Source organism: Plecotus auritus, assembly GCF_963455305.1.
Source record: "Plecotus auritus genome assembly, chromosome: 6".
Classification (NCBI taxonomy): Eukaryota; Metazoa; Chordata; class Mammalia; order Chiroptera; family Vespertilionidae; genus Plecotus; species Plecotus auritus.
The window spans coordinates 89,244,673-89,264,797 of NC_137773.1; the positions used below are offsets into that span (position 1 = coordinate 89,244,673).

At 48.4% G+C, this 20,125-nt stretch overlaps 1 protein-coding gene across 14 annotated transcripts in view; it reads left to right on the forward strand.

Moving 5' to 3' along the window:
- Positions 1-20,125, forward strand: part of DNM2 (dynamin 2) — an 87,088-nt gene that overhangs the window by 28,689 nt on the left and 38,274 nt on the right. For all 14 annotated transcript variants that reach the window (XM_080674104.1, XM_080674109.1, XM_080674111.1 and 11 more), the window contains exons 2-5: positions 1,897-1,970; positions 13,819-13,968; positions 15,152-15,355; positions 15,938-16,036. In XM_080674104.1, the coding sequence (XP_080530230.1) occupies positions 1,897-1,970; positions 13,819-13,968; positions 15,152-15,355; positions 15,938-16,036 (527 nt within the window). The remainder of the gene's footprint in view (positions 1-1,896; positions 1,971-13,818; positions 13,969-15,151; positions 15,356-15,937; positions 16,037-20,125) is intronic.

Consider the following 20,125-nt stretch of genomic DNA (forward strand, 5'->3'; position numbering starts at 1 on the left):
GAGAAACATCGATTTGTTGTTCCACTTATTTATGCATTCATTTTTTGCTTCTTGTATGTGCCCTGACTGGGGATTGAATCCTCAACCTTGGTGTATCAGACGACGCTCTAATCAGCTGAGCTCCCTGGCCAGGGCCTCTACTTTCCTGAGTCATGAGCATGTCCTCTTGGACTTATTTATACGTATGAACTTTTATTGAGATTTAACTTAGATACAGGAGCTTGCCCAATCTTAAGTGTATACTTTGATTTTTAAAACAAATGCATGCCCACCCAAATAATCACTGGACAGATCACGACAGAGGGTGCTGTCATCCCAGAAAGTTCCCTCATGCGCAGTCAGTTACCCCAGAAGGAAACAACTGCTCCGATTTCTGTCAGCAGAGACTAGTTTTGCCTGTTCAACTTCAAGTCTACTATGTGCCTCAGCAGGTGAAACAAGGGCATATGTCAACAAAAGGCATGAGTGAGAATGTTCATAGCAGCTTTATTATGGACCTGAACTTGGAAAGACCCCCCCAGATATCCCATCACCTAGTGAATGGGTGAACAAACTGTGGTCCATTCATGCAATGGAATATGGGTCAGCAGTGAAAAGGAACTGCCTCCTCTGGCACTCTCTAGGGTCCCAACAGGGCTCCCCAACACAAATAGGGTGCCCCTGAGACACTATAGTTGTCACAGTATTGGGGAGCAAGGTGGCACCAATGGCACTAGGCTGGGAACTCAGGACCACTGTTGTCTTGCCATATGAGGCACACCTGCACACCTGTCCATCCCCACTTGCCCTATGTCCTGCACAGATTTCAGATAATCCAAATGTTTATCTTAGTACAAACCTTGTTTGAAATTCCCTGAGTCTAGATAGAACCTTTCTCCATTTTACATGAAACAAGAGTCCTTTGCAGGCTTTAAAAGTCTCAAAATGTCCTGACTGGTTTGGCTCAATGGATAGAGCATCGGCCTGCGGACTGAGAGGTCCCAGGTTTGATTCCAGTCAAGGGCATGTACCTTGGTTGCAGGCATTATCCCCAGTAGGAGGTGTGCAGGAGGCAGCTGGTCTATGTTTCTCTCTCATCGATGTTTCTAACTCTCTATCCCTCTTCCTTCCTCTCTGTAAAAAATCAACAAAATATATTAAAAACAAGAAAGGCTCAAAATGCCACTTCTACTTCAGTGCCTGCTTAGCCTTCTGCTCCTTTGCTTTCCTTCCTTAATGGTCCAGGGTGGCTTCCAGTCTTCCCACTCTGCATGAATCCACGTGTAATAGTGTGAGTCGGTGCAGGTAGTGCCTGAGTATTTCTGTAGTTAAATACATGGCATATATATTTTTTATTAAACAGCTGCACTGAGGAATCATTTACATGCTAGGAAAGTCATTCATTGCAAATGCAGTGATTTTTTCATCATCCCCGAAAGCTCCCTCCTCTCCATTTTCCACCCCTGGGCAATCACTGATCCACTTCCTGCCTCTATCTGTTTGTCCTTTTGGAATATGAAACATCATATTTTGTCACCAGCTACTTTCCTTTTAGTCTTTATATCATACATATGGCATTATATTAATTTAAAACATGTATGTAGGAAATGTACTGATCTCTTTGGGTCTGGGAGAGATGGTTCAAATACTTGTTAAGGAAAGCGCCTTTTGGCATGCTGTGGCTGGAGCAGCTAGCCAGAGGGAAGTGGTTCCATTTGTTACCAGCCTTCTGTCATATGCCTCCCTCCTGCCTCAGGATCCTCCAAGGCCAGAGCATTCCCCAGTGCCCCGTTGGGGTTGGTGTCTTTGCTGAGGTCACCCAAAATGCAAGAGGGGATTGCGCCACCACGTGTGGTCACACTTCCTGTCCTGTAAACTGGCCTCATGAGTAATTTCTGTTCCTTTCTCCTCCCACAGGGACTTCCTTCCCCGAGGTTCAGGAATTGTCACCCGGCGGCCTCTCATTCTGCAGCTCATCTTCTCAAAAACAGGTATAGTGGGATGAGTCAAAGCTTTATCAGGAAGTGAATGGGGGGGGGGGTGGTCACTGTGTCCTGCAGGAGCCAGGGGTCTTATGATGGAGTCTCTGATGTTTGGGTTTGAGTTCATGTTTTCCATGTGTGCAGGGAAGTTGAAGCACAGTTCACTGAACACATACACCCACCCCAGCGCCCTCAGCTATTACCAGGCTGCTGGGTACCATATGTGCTTGCTGTATTGTAGATAACATGTTTTTGCTGAATGCTTTCAAAATCAGTAGCAGACATTGTGACACTTAACCCTAAATGCTTCAGTGCCCCATCCCTTGCAATTGGGCCATTTTGCAGTCAGACCACACCAAGAAAAGTAATCAGTCCTGCATGTTATTTAATGTACAGTCCATACAGGTTGCCAGTTGTCCCCAAATATCCTCCCTGGCTGATTTACAGCTGCTCTGATCAATCCCATGCTACACTCCATTGTTATGTTTCCTGTTTGCATTACAGCAGCATCCCTGCCATTTCTTCTTTAATCACAACATTGGCTTTTGGGAGAGACCCGCAGAAGGAATTCCTTTTTTTCCTTTCTTTTGAATTTCAGTTGCTTGAGTTGAATAAAGAATCTTCCACATGTAGATTTTTTTCTATACTCCCCAGGGTGACCTCAAGTTAATCACAACATTAACTTTCTGTTCTTCTTGTGCAAGTCTGACATGACATGGGCATGTCTCACAGCTTGAAACCCATTCAGGCCTCTCTCAAAAGCATCTCAGTTCAGAAGGTGGACTAGGTGAGGGGAATATTTGGGGTGGGTCCTCTTTTCTCTCTAGAGCCCCTAGGGGTCTCAGTGCAGAGTCTCTCTGTTGCTTCCCCACTGACCTGGAGTGTCAGCCCTGGCCAGTTCAGCACTGGAAAGGCAATAACAACATCCATTTTACAGACGGAAACTGAGGCCTAGCCAAATTACTTGCCGTCCTAGTGGGCTCCAGATCTGAAATTTGAGGTTAGAGCTCAGACCAGGCTCTCAGCTGTGCCCTAGTCTCACCCTACCCATTTGCCATGGGAGGGCGTGACTCTGATGAGAGGCTGCATTAGATTGGCCCAGCTCCTCTTTCTGAGGGTAAGCCAATGGGCTGCCTCCTCTGGGTTCAGCTGGCCAATCAGCTGTGCCAGGACAGGCAGCTGCAGAGCAGAGTGTTTCAGAGTTCACATGGATTAGTCACAGAGGGCTTGGCCTACTGGGTTTCTGCTTCCCATTTTGCAGCTTGTTGAGGTAGAAGGGTGATAATCTGCATTTTAATGAGTTTCCAGGGTAGTGCTGATGCTTTTGGCCCTGGCCATACTGGAAAATCCTCTGACCCTGTAGATGGGAGCTGGGAGCTAAGACTGCCCAGGTTCAGATCCTGGCCCTGCAGCTTACTGTCTGTCTGTCCCTGGGGAGGGACTGCTGCTCACAGCCATGTTTCCTGCCTGAACAGTGGAGATAATAATAGCACCTCTTTGTTGTGGTGAAGACCATGTTATTCAGTCTAAGTACATCCTAGAACAGCACTGAGTAGTGCTGACCCAACAGCTGCAGTTTTGTGCTTGCTGCCAGCCTGTTTGGGGACAGCTTGCTGGGAGAACAGGTGGGCGGGCTCCCTGCACTGGAAGGTCAGGGCCATGTCATGGTGGAAGGGCTCTCTCATCACTTCCACAGTGGCTGTCATCCTTGGTGTACTGACCATGTACCATGTACCACAGGCTGGTCCAGGGCTGGGGCACCCAGGTAAGCAGGATCAGGACCTACCACCTGCTCTCCTGGTACTCCCATTAGTGGTGGGGGACAGATGAGGAAGACTTGTGTGGAGGGACAAAGAGTGAGACACAGGCCTGGCCTTTATCAGATGGGAACAAGTATGGTGGGGGGAGGGTGGGGACATCACGGGACTATCATGAACTTTTCCAAAGAATTAATGTGTGAGTTGAGGCTGACAAGTGCGGTAGGTATGTGGGGGAAGGGGGAGCTCTCCTTCCCAGCAGAGCGTATGTGTGAGGATCATGAGATCCCAGTGCCCAGAGTGGCCTATTGGAGGAACTGAAATTCCTTCTGTGGGGAAGGAGAAGCATATGATGAGCAGTGCCCTAGTGGGAGCACCAAGGGCAGGAACTTGACCCAGATTATCTGCCTAGTGCCTGATGCAGATTAACATTGAAATCTTCATTCCTGTCATCCCCACTTCCTAGAGGACTGAACTGAGGCCTCTGAGCTGAAACCACTTTCCTGAGGGCACGATGGAGGGTTATCTTGAAAGCCCCATCTTAAATTCACTCTTGGGAAGTGTGGCCGTAAACCAAGGTGTGACTTGACCAGATCCTGTAGCTGCTTGTGGAGAAGAGACCACAGGGACCTGCTCAGGGGCAGGGGATCCAAGAGGAGGTGGGAGCAGGTGCCCTGGGACAGGTAGGGACAGGGTTGCAGCCATGGAGATGGAGATGGAGATGTACTTGGATCCTGTTGGGTTGGGGTGTGGGAGAGGAGTCCTGGTGTCCCACATGGGAGTGGCCTTTGCTGTATCCCAGTTCCCATACTCCCCTCCCCCACCTGACCATGGCATTTTAGGTCTCTTAATGACCCAAGTAGATGTGTGGCTACTTTGTGCTGGACCTGGTTCAGACACCAGCGAGGCACTGTGAGTCCTCTGAGAGTCCTGGTGCTCCCTGAGCCCAACCAGGCTGAGAGGGGAAAGCAACAGAGCATTGGGGATAGTATACTGGGCACGGGTTCTACATTGGCCCAGAGGCTCAGAGGGAACACTCTAGGCAGGGCCAACAATGTGTGTGAAGCTGTGAGATGAGTCTGGGGAGGGACCAGGAAGCAGGTGGCACAGCCTGTCGGGGGCGGTGAAGGATTCAGGCAGTGGGAGCCTGAATGGCACTCAGGGTGGGGAGAGCAGCTCAGCCCACTGGCTTTGTCGAGGAGGGACAGGCAGGAACAAGAGCATGGGCTGGGTCCTAGCCGGTTTGGCTCAGTGGCTAGAGCGTCGGTTTGCGGACTGCAGGGTCCCAGGTTCGATTCTGGTCGGGGGCATATGCTGGGGTTGCAGGCTCAAGACAGCTGATCAATGATTCTCTCTCATCATTGATGTTTCTCTCTCTCTCTGTCTCTCCCTTCCTCTCTGAAATTAATAAAAAAATATTTTTTAAAAAAAGAGTATGGGCTGGGAGGCCAGGGAGAGGTTAGCCTGGCAAGAAGTGATGGGGCCTGGCCCAAGGTGGTGCCTCGGGTGTGAAGGGCAATCTAGAGTGACCTCAAGGTGGGGAGGCCACCAAGATACCAAACAGCAGAGGCCCTGGGATTGGGGTAGGCAGGTGGGAGGTGGGATACCCCACTAATATGAGGGAGGAAGCTCAGTGCAGTGTGGGACGAAGTGATGGCTAGGGGTTACGTGCCTAGGGGCTGTGTTGTTCCTAGAGATTGAACTTTTGTCTGGCTGGGTCTCTGGGACATGACTTTAGAGCCAGGCTGCCACCCTGTACTAATGGGGTGAGAGTGCACCCCATGTGGCTGTGGTGTGGCCCTGAGACTGGGCCTCATTCCTCCCCTCTGACTCCTGTGACACCCAGTGGTGCCCAGCTTCTCCTTGTCCAGACTGGTCTCAGTGAGCCATTACTTTTAATCAGCTTAGGTTGAAAATTACCTCAGACTGCAGCTTACCAGGGTTTGGTGGCTCCTGAGTGAACCCTGCTCCTCCTTAGGCTCCACCCCTGGGCCTTGTAAACATTAAGTGCTGGGACTGTTCTTGTGTGGAATGTGGATGACTAGGGCCTCCTGAGCCTCCCTTCCTGTACTTGACCTTGGCTGGGCACACAGGAACCAGAGAGGGGATGTCAGGACTCGGTTCCTAGCCTCCCTCTCATGGCTTTGAGGTCCTGACGGGGCCCTGTTGGCTTCTGGGACCTTACCTCCTCTTGGTTACCAGCTGCAGCCACAATCTCCTCATCCTCAAGCTCAGCTCATTTGTTTCTGTCTCAGGCTCACTGTGCTCCCTGCCTGAAACACCATGCACCATCCCCCCCTCCTGCTCCCCTAGGGGAGCCCTACTCCACTCCATCCTCCAGTCAGTGCTGCCATATTTCCTCTGCATCCCATGTTATGTGACATCATCCTGTTCTTTTCTTAATGGTCTCTCTCTGGCCTTGCTCCAGCACCAGTGGCACAAGAGCAGGGATGCTGATCTGCGTTGTCCATTGCTTCCTTCCCGTGCCCCCGTGCCCAGCACAGGGCCTGGCACCCAGTAGGTGCTCCATCAGCATTGGCCAGGTGCCTAAGCATGCTCTAAGGGCTGCTGCTGTGCCCCTTCTCTTCCGTGGGCGGTATTATCAACAACTGTGCTGTACCTTCTCCCTTGAGCCAGGCTCTGTCAGGGCTCTTTCTATAAAGCCTGTAGACTCTGCAGCAGTTGGGTGTGTACCTTGTGTCTCCATGAGGAAACTAAGCTGGGAGCTGGTGAGGGTTTGCCTAGGGCAGCCGTGGGCAAACTACGGCCCGCGGGCCGGATTCAGCCCGTTCGGCTATTCTATCTGGCCCGCGGAGCCGAAAGAGTGGAGGGTTCTCTTGCTCTCCCCTCCGCTCCTTTACTTTGAATTTATATTAGTTCACACAAACACTCCATCCATGCTTTTGTTCCGGTCCTCCGGTCCAGTTTAAGAACCCATTGTGGCCCTCGAGTCAAAAAGTTTGCCCACCCCTGGCCTACGGGCTGGCTGGGATGCCAGCCAGGGCTGTCACCTTCTCCAATGTGTGTTCTTCTCCTCTATCACCAAGCAGTTCTCCCAAGTTTAGTGGACACTTCTCAGGTATCCTGCAATTTAGCTCAGTCTGATACTACCTACCTTCAAATCCCACAGGTTAAAGGCTCAGTCCCACAAGACTGTACCTCTCCCACCCTCCGTAGACACTAATTACAAGTCCAGATTGTCATCTGTGCTTTTGACTGATTGGCTATAGAGCAGAGGTTCCAGACCCCCTCCTTAAGTTTCTAGAGTGGCTCACAGAACTCAGAGAAACATCTTACTCACTAGATTTTCAGTTTATTAGAAGAATATATAACTCAGGAATAGCCAGATGGAAGACATGCACAGGGCAAGGTATGGGGAAGTGGCTTGGAGCTCCCAGGTACTCTATCAACACCTCCATGTGTTCACTAACCCAGAAGCTCTCCAAATCTGTTCTTTCGGGTTTTTGTGGGAGCTTCATCATGTAGATGTGAATGATGAAATCATTCCTTATTGGTGGTTGATTCAACCTCTAGCCTGTACCCTTCTAGAGGTCACAGGGTGGGACTGAAAGTTCCAATTCTCTAATCACTATGTTGATTCCCTTTGACATAAACTCAGGTGTGGTTGAAAGGGGCTTGTTATGAATAGAGACTCCTTTATGGCTCTTACCACTTAGGACTTTCTAAGGATTTTAGGAGCTCTGTGCCAGGAATGGAGAGAAGACCAAATATATTGCTTACTATGAATCACAGTATCGAAGCTTCCCAGTGGCAATGTGTCCTAGACTGGGAGATGTTCTCAGCTTGTCTCAAGTCAGAGGGAGCTTGAGGACCAAACAAACTTGGGAGATACCATGTGCTTTGTCCCTTCTTGGTCAGCTAAAGGCTCTGAAAAGTCCCTGGAGATCAGATCCAAGTCCCTGGAAATTGTATCTGTTAGATCCTGTAGTATTCAGGGTCTCCCAAGTATGTTTGAGCCCCATGTCATTCCTCCTGGGCCATGTCAACAGGACCAGCATGCCTGTTGGTGCCTGGTATGGAGAAGGCAGACCCCATCTCTTGCTGCCAGAAAGTCAGCCTCGTGGTTCTGCTCTTTGCTGGGTTCAGAATGGACAAGATATGAGATCTAGGCACGAAAATTATGGCAGAGCCCCTCCGCATAGAGCACTGAGATTCCCAACAACTTTGCAAGTGCCCCTAATCCGGCAACTGAGCTATTTGTGTGTTCCCATGGGCCCAGCACTGTGGATTTCATTGCTTTCTCTCATTGTCCCAGCACTGGGTTTTATGTTGTTTCTTTTCATTGTTCGGAAACTGAGGTCTTGTTAGATGGGTGAGGCTAGGTAGTCCTACCTCCCTATCTTCCTCCTGTCATCTCCCCAAATCATGTGATACCTGACTCACTTTTCCAGGCCTGAGAAGCAGGTTGTTCTAGCACGATATTTCGCAATTCTTAAGAAATACAAAAAACAAACAAGCAAACAAAAAAGGAGAAAAGAAAGAGAGAGAGAGAAAAAAAAAGAAAAACAAAAAAGTGAAAGAGCCCTGGCTAGTGTCCTCAATGGTTAGAGCATCGGCCCACGCAGTGAAGGATCTTGGGTTCAATTCCAAGTCAAGGGCACATACCTGGATTGTGGGTTTGATCCCCAGGCCCTGGTTGGGGCGCGTGCAGGAGGCAACCAATCCATATGTCTCTCTCACATCCATGTTGTTTCTCTCTCTCTCTCTCTCTCTCTCCCCCAACCCCTGCTTCTTCCCTTCCTTCCATTTTCTCTAAAAGACAATGGAAAAAATATCCTGGGGTGAGGATTAACAAAAAAGAAACAAACAAAAAGAAATGCCAGCAGTGACCTGCTTTGCCTTTGGGGTAGGGAACGTGATCTTTTTTAAAAAATATATTTCTTTATTGATCTCAGAGAGGAAGGAAGAATGAGAGAGAGAGAGAGAATCACTGATCGGCTGCTTCCTGCACACCCCCCACTGGAGATTGAGCCTGCAACCCAGGCATGTGCCCTTGGCCAGAATCGAACCTGGGACTTTTCAGTCCACAGGTTAATGCTCTATCCACTGAGCCAAGCCAGCTAGGGCAGGAATGTGATCTTATGACCTTGCTTTCATGGGCTGATGTCCTCCCAGGCTACAGTACCTAATGCTTTGTAATAGGCTTCTCAGTAAGGTTTTATTAAGCAGCTATTCTGTACCAGGCACCAGGGAGAGTATGGCCAAAACCAAGTCCTTCACAGTCCCTCTCTTGAAACTCAAACTCTAGTAGGGAACATGCGAGCATATGGTGTGCAGTGTGAGGAGTGCCGTGGAGGAGGAGAGAAAGGGACAGACGGGTGCTGCTGGCATAGGATGGTCAGATTGGGTCTCCCTGTGTAGGGTGTTTAGAGCTGAGAGGCAGGGACCAAGTTCGGGGTGGGGGGAAGACATGGGGGGCGAGGGAGGGAGGAGTTTGAGCAGAACCTCTTTCTAGAAAAGTACTGCAAGTGCATTCATTGACCCCACAGTTAGGACGAGGCGGGAAGCCCTGTGGTGGACGATGTGGCTGGCTCCTCTGGGTTGGCAGCTCCTCTGCTGGACAAGGGCCCACTTTATTCCTTTATTCCTGCTGTGCTCCAGGCTCTGGACTGGGTCCCGTGGAGCCCCAAGGCCTGATTACACATGCTGACCCTCCTCCCAGGGAAGCACACTTGGCTAATAGTGTAGGGGTGTTTGTGTGGCTGTTGAAATACTGTGGCAGGGGCTGGGAACCGGAGGGACTGGCTTTGTTATCTGCGCATGAGGAAGAGGTTTGAAAATGCAGCAGCTGGGCTGGGGATGGGCGAAGCTCTGCAGTGGGGCCTGTGGCAGGTAGACTGGGCAGTAGCTCAGCGTTGGCTGCTGGGAACGAGTTGAGAGGGAGCTCTTCAGGAATTACAAGTGATGAGCTCAACCCTAAATTGGACCATGGATAGTTAAATCATCTCTAGCATTTGAACACATACAGGGTTCTGGAGGCCTTTGCTAATAACCCTTGTCTATTTCTTTGTTTATATTTTCCTCATGGGGAAACCAAGGTACAGAGAGTAAGCCTGGACAGTAGGCAGGCCCCTCCCTCCCTTGTAGTCTCCTTCAGTGAGATGGTGCAGGCACAGGCTCTCTGCCTACCCCTTCCCTTGCCTGCCTCCATCACATGGACTGGGGTTGGAGTCAGGCAGGCCATCCCTCCCAGTTCCTAGTATGTTGGGCCTCTGTCAGATCTGCTGTGACATGCTTATGCAGTGTCCATCTTCCCCGTCAGACCAGGAGCCTGGCTTGGGGCTGGACCTATGTCGCCCCATGTCGTTAAGTAGTGCTTTGGGAAGGAGGGAGGGAGGGGAAGACAACAGATGGCCCTGCCAGACCCTTCCCTGTCTAGACGCCCATATACCCAGCTTGGTGGCTTTGGGGGTACTCGGCCACCCCCAAGAAGCTGAATCAGGAGCCTTATTCTAGCTGAGTGATTCGGTCATGCATAAAATTATTGAGCACAAACTGTGTGCCCAGAAGGAGCCCCGAGGACATAGTGCACAACAAGAATCAGTTCCCTGCCCTGTGGGGTGGACCTTCCAGCTGGGAACCAGAGAAAATACACAGGATGAGAAGGTAAATGGTATTGGAGTGCTTGGAGGATGATAAGGATAAGGCACTGAAGGGGGAAAGAGACTGGGGAGGTCTGTCATCTCAGGTGCGGGCCAAGGCAGGCCTCCAGAGAAAGTAACGTCTGAATGAAGAGAGGGAGGGAGCCCTGAGTGTGCCTGCAGGCAGACAGAAGAGCCCTGAGGTAGGAGCAGGCCTGGAGTTGTGAGCAGGGAAGCTAGCATGACTGGAGAAGGAGTGAGTGGAGGTCAGAAATTGGGGGGAAGGAAAATTTGTAGGGCCTTGTAGGTTGTGGTAAAGACTGGTTTTTACTTGGATGAGGTGGGAGACATGGAGGGTTCCCAGGAGAGGAAGGCCGAGGTTTGGCTTTAAAAGGGTCAGTGCCAAGGGGAGAAAGCAGGCTTGGTAAAAGCTTTTTAATGTTGGTATGACCCTGGAATCTAGCACACGGTTCCGAAGTGGCAAGGAGCCCAGTAAAGAAGGCAGGTGGTGAGGCCCAGCTGGCTGGCTCAGTTAGTTGGAGTGTCGTCCCTTACACCAAAAGGTTGCAGGTTTGAATCCCAGTCAGGGCACATGCCTAGGTTGCAGATTAAATCCAGGGTGCGTGGAGGTGAAGGCAGCTGGTGAGAGAACCTTCCTGCTGCCCACTGATATGCTGGGGAAGAAGCGGGGGCTTTCCAGCACAGTCTCCTGCATATCCTTGACCCACACAGACTAGAGACTGCCAGCACATGCAGGGCCCTGGGGGACCACAGCTGACAGGTCCTGGTCCCATAAACATGATCCACAGTGACCTGGCTCTGCTGGGGGAAGAGACCCAAGATGCAGGATGGAATGCCTGGTGACATGGATTCAGGAAAAGCTCCCTAGAAGAAGTGACAGGCAGGTAGACCCTGGAAAAGGAGGAGGTGGGGCCAGGCCTTCTAGGTACTAGGCTTGGCTGGGCAGAGGTTCCATGCCACCAACACTTGCAGGGGACCTTTCTCATCCCACATGCCCCTGTACTCATCCTTGAAGGGAGATTGTCTCTAGCAGGTGCTGAGCCCAGAGCCTTGAGCCGGAAAAGAAATGAGGTTTGCTGTGGGGGTTGGAGAACTGTTCCATTTTTGGGTGGCTGCTGCAGGAAGAGCAGCCGAGTGTTTCCTCCTGTCCTTGTGGAGAGCTGGAGCGTGACTGTCCTTGGGAACTGGGTCAGCTGATGGGGGTGGGGTGGGTGATCCTGAATCCTCCAGCTGGTGTCCTCATTGCCCCTGCTCTGAGTGGCCAGTGCCCATGCTGGACAAGGTCCTCAGTGATCTGAGCTCATGGTGTCCCCCTGACCCTACAGAGCTTCAGAGCGGAATTGCCTGTAGGTGGCTTCACAATGGCCATGTGACTTGAGAGCCACTGCCTGGAGATAGATTATCTGAACTCCAAATCTTAGCTCCACTGCTGAACTTGAGCCAAGTCACTTCACCTCTCTGGGCCTCAGTTTTCTTATCTGTAGTACAGGCATTACAGAGATGACTACCTGCTGAGGTGTTCACTTGTGAGGAGCAGACTATGGCCAACACAAAACAAGGGCTGAATGTTGGTCATAGTTTGTTAGGTTACTGTAATGGGAAGGCGAAATGAGTTCCTTGAACTCATTTTTTTTCTCTCTCGTAACCTGTGGGTAGAAATTCTAGACATGCTTCTCTCTCTCTCTCTCTCTCTCTCTCTCTCTCTCTCTCTCTCTCTCTCTGTCTCTCTCTCTCTCTCTCTTCTTTTGGTTAATTCTCACCTGAGGATATTTTTCCCATTATTTTTTTTTAAGAGAAAGAGAGAGAGTGGATGGAAGGGAGGGAGGAAGTGGAGGGGGAGAGAAAGAGAGAAACATTGATGTGAAAGAGACATCAATTGGTTGCCTCCCACATGGGCCCCAACTGGGGCTGGAGATTCAACTTGCAACCCTGGTACGTGCGTGCCCTTGACTGGGAATCCAACCCGAGATCCTTCAGTGCCTGTGCTGACACTCTAACCACTGGTGCACCACTGGCCAGGCCTCCATCCTTTCTTTTGAGGCAGCTACTAGTAATGATATGTCTGTGCTGCAGTTTATGTAGCCATGTCTCTTCCTGGTGGACATGGAAGTACTTTCTAGTTTTTTACTTTGTGAAAGCACTGTAGAACACATTTTGGCATCTCTGTAGTGGTCCAGTTCTTTAGGCTGTTTGCTGTGTGACTTTTTCCCTGTTTTTAGCATCTCTTTTTGGCAGGAGCCGTGATCTCTTAGCCTTGTTCCCAACATTTACTATGAAAATTCAAACATAAGGAAAAGTTGAGGGATTATTTGGTAAAAATACCTGTAAACTCAGTAAATTCCTATGTCCTACAATGAATATTTTTTATTCTTTATTTCATACCTGGATTTGGATTTCTCTAGCTTGATGACAGGGCCAGCACTGCCTTGTTAGTTACTTATTTTCCTCCCCTCTGTATCAGTGTCAATATGGCTTTCAGACACCCTTGGCTCAGAAGGCATGCAGTGGCCTCTTACATCCACTTGAGGCCCTGCCCAGAAAGCATTTCTTTTGAAGCGTTCATGTCTAGGTGGGGGACCCCTTGAATAGCCAGGAGGGGAGGAGGGACATTGAGACAGGCTTTGGTGAGGCAAACAGTAATGCTCTATTCCTCATACCGTGTGGGTGCCTTGGGGAAAGACAAATGGATCCCAGGGACATGTGCCAGCTGGCAAGTGTTGGTGGCATGGAAACACAATGGGACAACAGATTTGCATCTCTTTTGACTATGACCCACGGTGAGGGCAGTTCTGCATCCTGACCCAGGACTCAGTTTCATGTATGACACCATAGCAGAAGTTTCATCAACTTCTGATTGCTCAGTGGTTGAGTATCGGCCTATGAACCAGGAGGTCACTGATTCCTGGTCAGGGCACATACCTGGGTTGTGGGCTCAATCCCTAGTAGGTGGCTTGCAGGAGGCAGCCGATCAATGATTCTCTCTCATCAATGTTTCTATCTTTCTCCCTCTCTCTTCCTCTCTGAAATCATTAAAAAATATATTTTTAAAAATATATATAACCTATGATCTGACTGATATGTCATATTTCCTCTTTTATTCTGTTCATCCAAAAAGAATAAATGTGGTCACATCCATCCGTTGATTTTTTTTTAAATTCATAATATGTCACTGTGTGTATGTAGTTTTGCAAAATGCTTCATGAGACTGTCCATTCCATGGGGATGAGATCTTTGCCAGTTTTGCTCCTTGTGTAATCCCTGAGGTCTGGAAGGGGGCTTGGTCTATAGGAGCTCCCCACCCCCCAATAAATACTTGTCACAAGGATGAATCTATTGCTCTCTGGATTCCTAAAATGATTGTGATTGAGTCTTCACTTTCTCTGCTTGCAAAGCACCTGTTTCACAAGGCCGTCTCCTTCCTACACACTATAAGACTGCTTCTCTTTCTCATTTTGAACATCTTTCTTCCCTTTGCAGAATATGCTGAATTTTTGCACTGCAAGTCCAAAAAGTTTACAGACTTTGATGAAGTCCGACAGGAGATTGAAGCGGAGACCGACAGGGTCACGGGGACCAACAAAGGCATCTCCCCAGTGCCCATCAACTTGCGGGTCTATTCGCCGCACGGTAGGCAGAATGAGCGTGTAACTATCCCGGGGGCAGAGGAGAGCTGACTCTCTGCCGGTCACAGGTTGGGTTGGCTTTACTGTCACAAAGAATATGTCCCCTCCCATTTTTCTCACACACACCCAGCCCTCTTGATCTGTAGCTTCCCACTTTTGATAGAAAGGTGTTACTGAGAAACTGATCTCAGCTCTAAGAAAAACAGCTGCCAGGAAGACTGTCGGGAGTGGTGGGGAATGGGGCAAATTGTAGCTATATGCTCCTTTTACTTCTTTATATATTTATTTTTAATTGAAAGAAAATTTTAATTAAAGTTGACATTCAGTATTTTAAAAATATATATATTTTATTGATATTTTACAGAGAGGAAGGGAGAGGGATAGAGAGTTAGAAACATCGATGAGAGAGAAATATCGATCAGCTGCCTCCTGCACACCTCCTACTGGGATGTGCCCGCAACCAAGGTACATGCCCTTGACCGCAACCAAGGTACATGCCCTAACACTCTGTGTCATAAAGAGAGCAGCCTATGGTCATACACAGCCTCTGGCCCAGAGCACAGATTGCTAACTTAGATAGCATTTGGGAAATATTCCAGCAGACTCTTAACTCCTCATTATGAGATGCTTGTGATGAGTTTTAAAATTTATTTTTGAATAAATTATGCCTGTTGGCGGCTCATATTAAAAAATTACAAAAGAAAATACAGTAAATACCCACCCTGGCCCCCAATATTACAAATATATTTAATGTTCTTCAAATGATAATGCATATTTAAGCATTCATGAATATATGCATGTGTGTATTTACTCAAATTATAGCATTATTTAAAAATCATTTATGCCTCTTTTTTGTGTGAATGCATCTCGGAGTGTGTTTCTTCTTATTAGAGTATCATCTTTTTGTTTTTAATGTTTCCTTAGTATTGGCTGAATCTTTGGGTTGAAATTTATTTAGCCATTAGAACATGCAAAACAGATGTTCTCATTTAAAACTATATCACCGAAATGGAGTAGATACAGGGTGTCTGTAGGATAAGATCCTAGAAGAGAAGTTACTGGATCAAAAGTGACCCAATTGAGGCCTGACACCTGGTATTTGGGGAAATGAGCTGAGTGGCTGAAGTGGCTGTGTGTGCTTCCCCTCCCTCAGCTCTGATGACCTTTCCTTCTGGTTTCCCTTCCAGTGTTGAACTTGACCCTCATAGACCTCCCAGGCATCACCAAGGTACCTGTGGGGGACCAACCCCCAGACATCGAGTACCAAATCAAGGACATGATCCTGCAGTTCATCAGCCGGGAGAGCAGCCTCATCCTAGCCGTGACCCCTGCCAACATGGACCTGGCCAACTCAGATGCCCTCAAGCTGGCCAAGGAGGTCGACCCGCAAGGTAGCCACCGAATCCTATAGCAGCAGCTCCCTCTTTCAGGTTCCCCTGAGCATTGCAACTTGCCCAGCATCCTTAATTTCAGCCAAGTCACTAATGTTCTCTTTGATGGTGGCCAGTGTTTGTTTGTTTTTAATTGATTTCAGAGAGGAAGGGAGAGGAAGAGAGAGAGAGAAATATCAATGATGAGAGAGGATCATTGATAGGTTGCCTCTTACAGGCCCCTCACGGGGGGTCGAGCCTGCAACCCAGGCATATGCCCCGACTGAGAATTGAACTGTGACCTCCTGGTTTATAGGTCGACACTCAACCACTGAGCCACGCTGGCCGGGTGGCCAGTGTTTATTGATTGAACATTTGCCACGCACAAGGTTTATTCTTATGGCCAACTCCTGGGATTGGTGCTCTGGCTGTGTTAATTTCACATGAGGGAAACTGGAGCCTGGGTAGGTGACACTGTGGCTTGTCCCAGTTTGTACTGCATATGGCGGGGGTGGGGAGGGAGATGGGAGGGAGGAGGCTGTTGGACCTTTGGTGGCCTGGGGCTTCTTCCTAACAGTGTCCTTCACCTCTGGGCTCTTTTAGGCCTGCGGACCATTGGCGTCATCACCAAGCTTGACCTGATGGACGAGGGCACCGATGCCAGGGATGTCCTAGAGAACAAGCTGCTCCCCTTGAGAAGAGGTGTGGCTGTGTGGGAGGCTGGGGGCCCTGGGGTGGGACAGCGGGAGGCCATAGGGCCAGGGGAGGAAGACCTGGAGGGCCACAGGGCCAGGGGATGGCAGGAAAAATAGGTGGGGTGGAGCTAGAGAGCCCGTGCACCTCTGCTTTTTTAAAACAAAGTTTGTTTTTGTTGTTCTCATTACTGAAACCTCAGCAGATGCTCCCAGATACATTTTCCAATCACCCTTTTCCCCACTGCCTAGAAGTCACTGCTTTTCTGTACCATTGCAAACCCTTCTAACTTCTTTTTTTCCAAGTGAACTTATGTATCTTTTTCTTCTCTTTGTATACATTCATTTTGCAATTATGCATTTACCACCCGTTCATTTGAGGAACATGAGAAAACAAATACCCTTGAACAACACGGATTTGAACTGTGTAGATCCAGTATACTGTATATGGATTTTTACACTGATCCGCACAGTTCAAACCCGTGTTGTTCAAGGGTCCACTCCCGTTGGGAACCCGAATATGTGGAGAGCTGGCTATAGTTAATATGTGGATTTTCAACTGCACTGGACGTAGGCTCCCCTAACCCCTCCATTGTTCAAGTGTCAACTGTATGTAGAAAGAAGAAACTAAAATCATCCACAGCCTAATTCCCCTAGATAGCCACTAGTCAACACTTTGTGGCTATACTTCCAAAATGTTCACAAGAATTTGTAACTTCTATTAATTTTCATGCTTCCTGTTATGAGAATTTTCAAACATTCTTGAAAGTAGAATGGACCCAGCCTCGGTGATTATCAACATACAACTAATCTTGAATCTTTCGCATGTTCTTGTCTCCTGTTGTCATTTTCTTCCTGGGAGTTTATAAAGCAAATCCCAGGCATCGTATCATTTTACACATAAATACCTAACGTTCTGCTTGAACAGCTCCCCCCTGCACCCCTGCCCCAACCCCTTTGTTTTTTTCTGTAACATTTATTTGTGGAAGAAGTCAGATCACATCCCACACTCGGGATTTGGCCAATGGTAGTTCCCTATAAACTGGTAATTAAATCTAGACAGAAGCCTGATTAGGCACAGTTTTAGGTTCAGATCTTCTGATAGGAGTAACCTAAGTATTTATTTATTTATTTATTTATTTATTTATTGAGAGAGTGGAAGGGAGAGGAATAGAGAGAGAAATATCGATGAGAGAGAAGCATCATCAATTGACTGCCTCCTACACGCCCCCTACTGGGGATCAAGCCTGTAACCCAGGCATGGGCCTTGACTGGGAATCAAACCCGTGACCTCTTGGTTCATGGTTTGATGCTCAACCACTGAGCCACACCAGCCGGTCCTAAGTATTTCTATTTCCAAAAAATGAGTAGCAAACATTTATTAAGTATCTGATATGTACCAGGCATTGTTCTAAGCTCTTGATATGTAGGAGCCCACTTAATTCTGATAAGAACCAACATGGGCTGAAACCGGTTTGGCTCAGTGGATAGAGCGTCGGCCTGTGGACTGAAGGGTCCCAGGTTCGATTCCGGTCAAGGGCACGTACCTTGGTTGCGGGCACATCCCCAGTAGGAGGTGTGCAGGAGGCAACTGATCGATGTTTCTCTCTCATCGATGTTTCTAACTCTCTATCCCTCTCCCTTCCTCTTTGTAAAATATCAATAAAATATATTAAAAAAAAAAAAAAAGAACCAACATGGTAGATCTATTCTCATCCCCACTTTATGGATGAAGAAACTGAGGCATAGTCTAAATCCCTTACCCCAGCTCACACAGCTAGCAAGTGGTGGAGCAGTTTTTTGTCTGTTTTTGTTGTTGTTAATCCTCACCTGAGGATATTTTTTCCATTCCTTTTCAGAGAGAGTGAGAGGGAGGGAGGGAGAGGGGAGAGAAAGAAAGAGAAACATCGATGTGTGTCATGGACTGGTTGCCTCCCACTGGGGGTGGGGAGTGAACCCGCAACCCAGGCATGTGCTCTTGATTGGGAATCAAACCCGAGACCCTTCAGTACACAGGCTGATACTCTAACCACTGAGCACACCTGCCAGGGCAGTGGAGCTGGTTTTGAATCCCAGCCCTCCAGTGCCATGCTGCTTTGTAACCTGGTTTTCCATTTCACATAGCAAAATAGCAGAACATTTCCTCACAACAGGCAAATATTCTTTAAGATTGCTTCAAAACGTCCTGTGGAGTTCCTTATATGGGAGTGTGTGGGCCGTTTGTTACTCATTCCCCATTTGTTGAACACTTAGGTTGCTTCTGGTTTTTCCCTGTGGCCTGGTGCTGACTATCCATCGAGGGTTTTTTTATTCTTTAAGGCCATTTCTTCCCTAATTATTTTGCTGCCTTTTCCATTCCTTCCCTCTGGCTCTTGCACCTTGCCTGTACCATTTCGATCTTGTGTTTTGCTCCCGGGGTTTCCCTCCTTGATATCTGGGATAGCCATTGAGGGGAAACATTCCTACCTTGATTTCCACCTTCCCCCAGCACTGCTGAGGCATTGATGAGAGGTGGCCCCAGATCAGGACAGAGCGTGGTCAGGAGCACAACCTAAAACCCTGTTTTGCTGTGAGGATCAGAGGCTGAAGAACAAATCCATGTCAGAGGTTTAGGAAGGAAGGGTCAGTGCTGCATAGGGAAGCAGACCCCATTGTCCCTGTGCTCTCCACCAGCAACTCAACCCCACACTCCTTTGCACATGTCTGACCACCATCTTACACTCCGAGGGACACTAGCTGTGCTCAGCAACGCTGCCTGGTGGCTGATGACGTGCACTCTTCACCTTCCTCCCTCCCCACTCACTGTTTATCTGTCTCCCCTCCTCTGCCTTCCTGTCTGTTTCCAAGAAAGGGACTCTTCCTGTCTCCACTCACTTATACACTTGCTTCCGACTTGAGACCTCAGGTGCTCAGTTTTCTCCTCTTGCTCCGTGGCTTTCAGAATCCCTCCAAATGGATCCTTTTTCTTGGCCTATGAAAGACTCAGAACCACGGCACACTTAGAGGAACCCAAACCTAAGCCAGACTCCTCTCTCTGCCCTCTACTGTATCCTTTTGCTCATGATGATAGGGATGACAGAGCCTGTGGGCTTCCCATGGACCTGGGCTCAGATATGGGTTCTCCTTGTGATCCTTGCTGAGACCTTTGCAAGTGATCTCACTTTGGCCTGCCTTCGTTCCCTCATCTATAAAATGAACATAATGACAGATATGGAGTGGACAAAAAGCAAGTCTCCTTAAGACTTAGCAGGTGCCATTCCCCTTCTCCCCAAGAGAAGCGTTAAAAGACCCCCACTGTCAAGGGAATGGGGATAAATATATACGTTTGTCACTTCAGGTCTTTGGTCACCTATTTGCATTCCACTTTTCCAACTTTAATTATATTAATAGCAATGAATAACTGCCTCTGTTTATTAAGCACCTACCATTTGTTGGTCAATAAGCTAAGTTCTTTTATTTTTTAATAAATATGTTTTTATTGATTTTAGATAGAGGGGAAGAGTGGCGGGGGAAGAGAGAGATTGATGAGAGAAACATCAATTGGCTGCCTCCTGCACACCTCCTACTGGGGATCAAGCCCGCAACCAGGCCTGTGCCCTGACTGGTAATTGAACTGGCAACCTCTCAGTGCACAGGATGATGCTCAACCAGCTGAGACACACCAGCCAGGCCCACTAAGTTCTTTATTTCTCACAATGCCATTTGTATACCTATATTGCTTGGTGCCTTGTGTCCATGCTCAAAGGCTCCTGGATGTTCTATCTTTTTTTAAAAATGTATTTTTATTGATTTCAGAGAGGAAGGGAGAAGAAGAAAGAGATAGAAATATCCATGGTGAGAGAGAATCATTGATTGGCTGCCTCTTGTACACCCCACATTGGGGATCAAGCTTGAAACATGGGCATGTACCTGACTGGGAATCGAACTGAGACCTCCTGGTTCATATGTTGATGCTCAACCACTGAGCCACACCAGCTGGGCTGTTTTGACTTTTTGACCACCATCCCTTTTCCCTTCTCTATTTTGTCCTCTTCTTTATGTTTTTATCTACTCTTTATTTCTAAATATTGCAAATCTTTTCTTCACACTTGCATTTTTA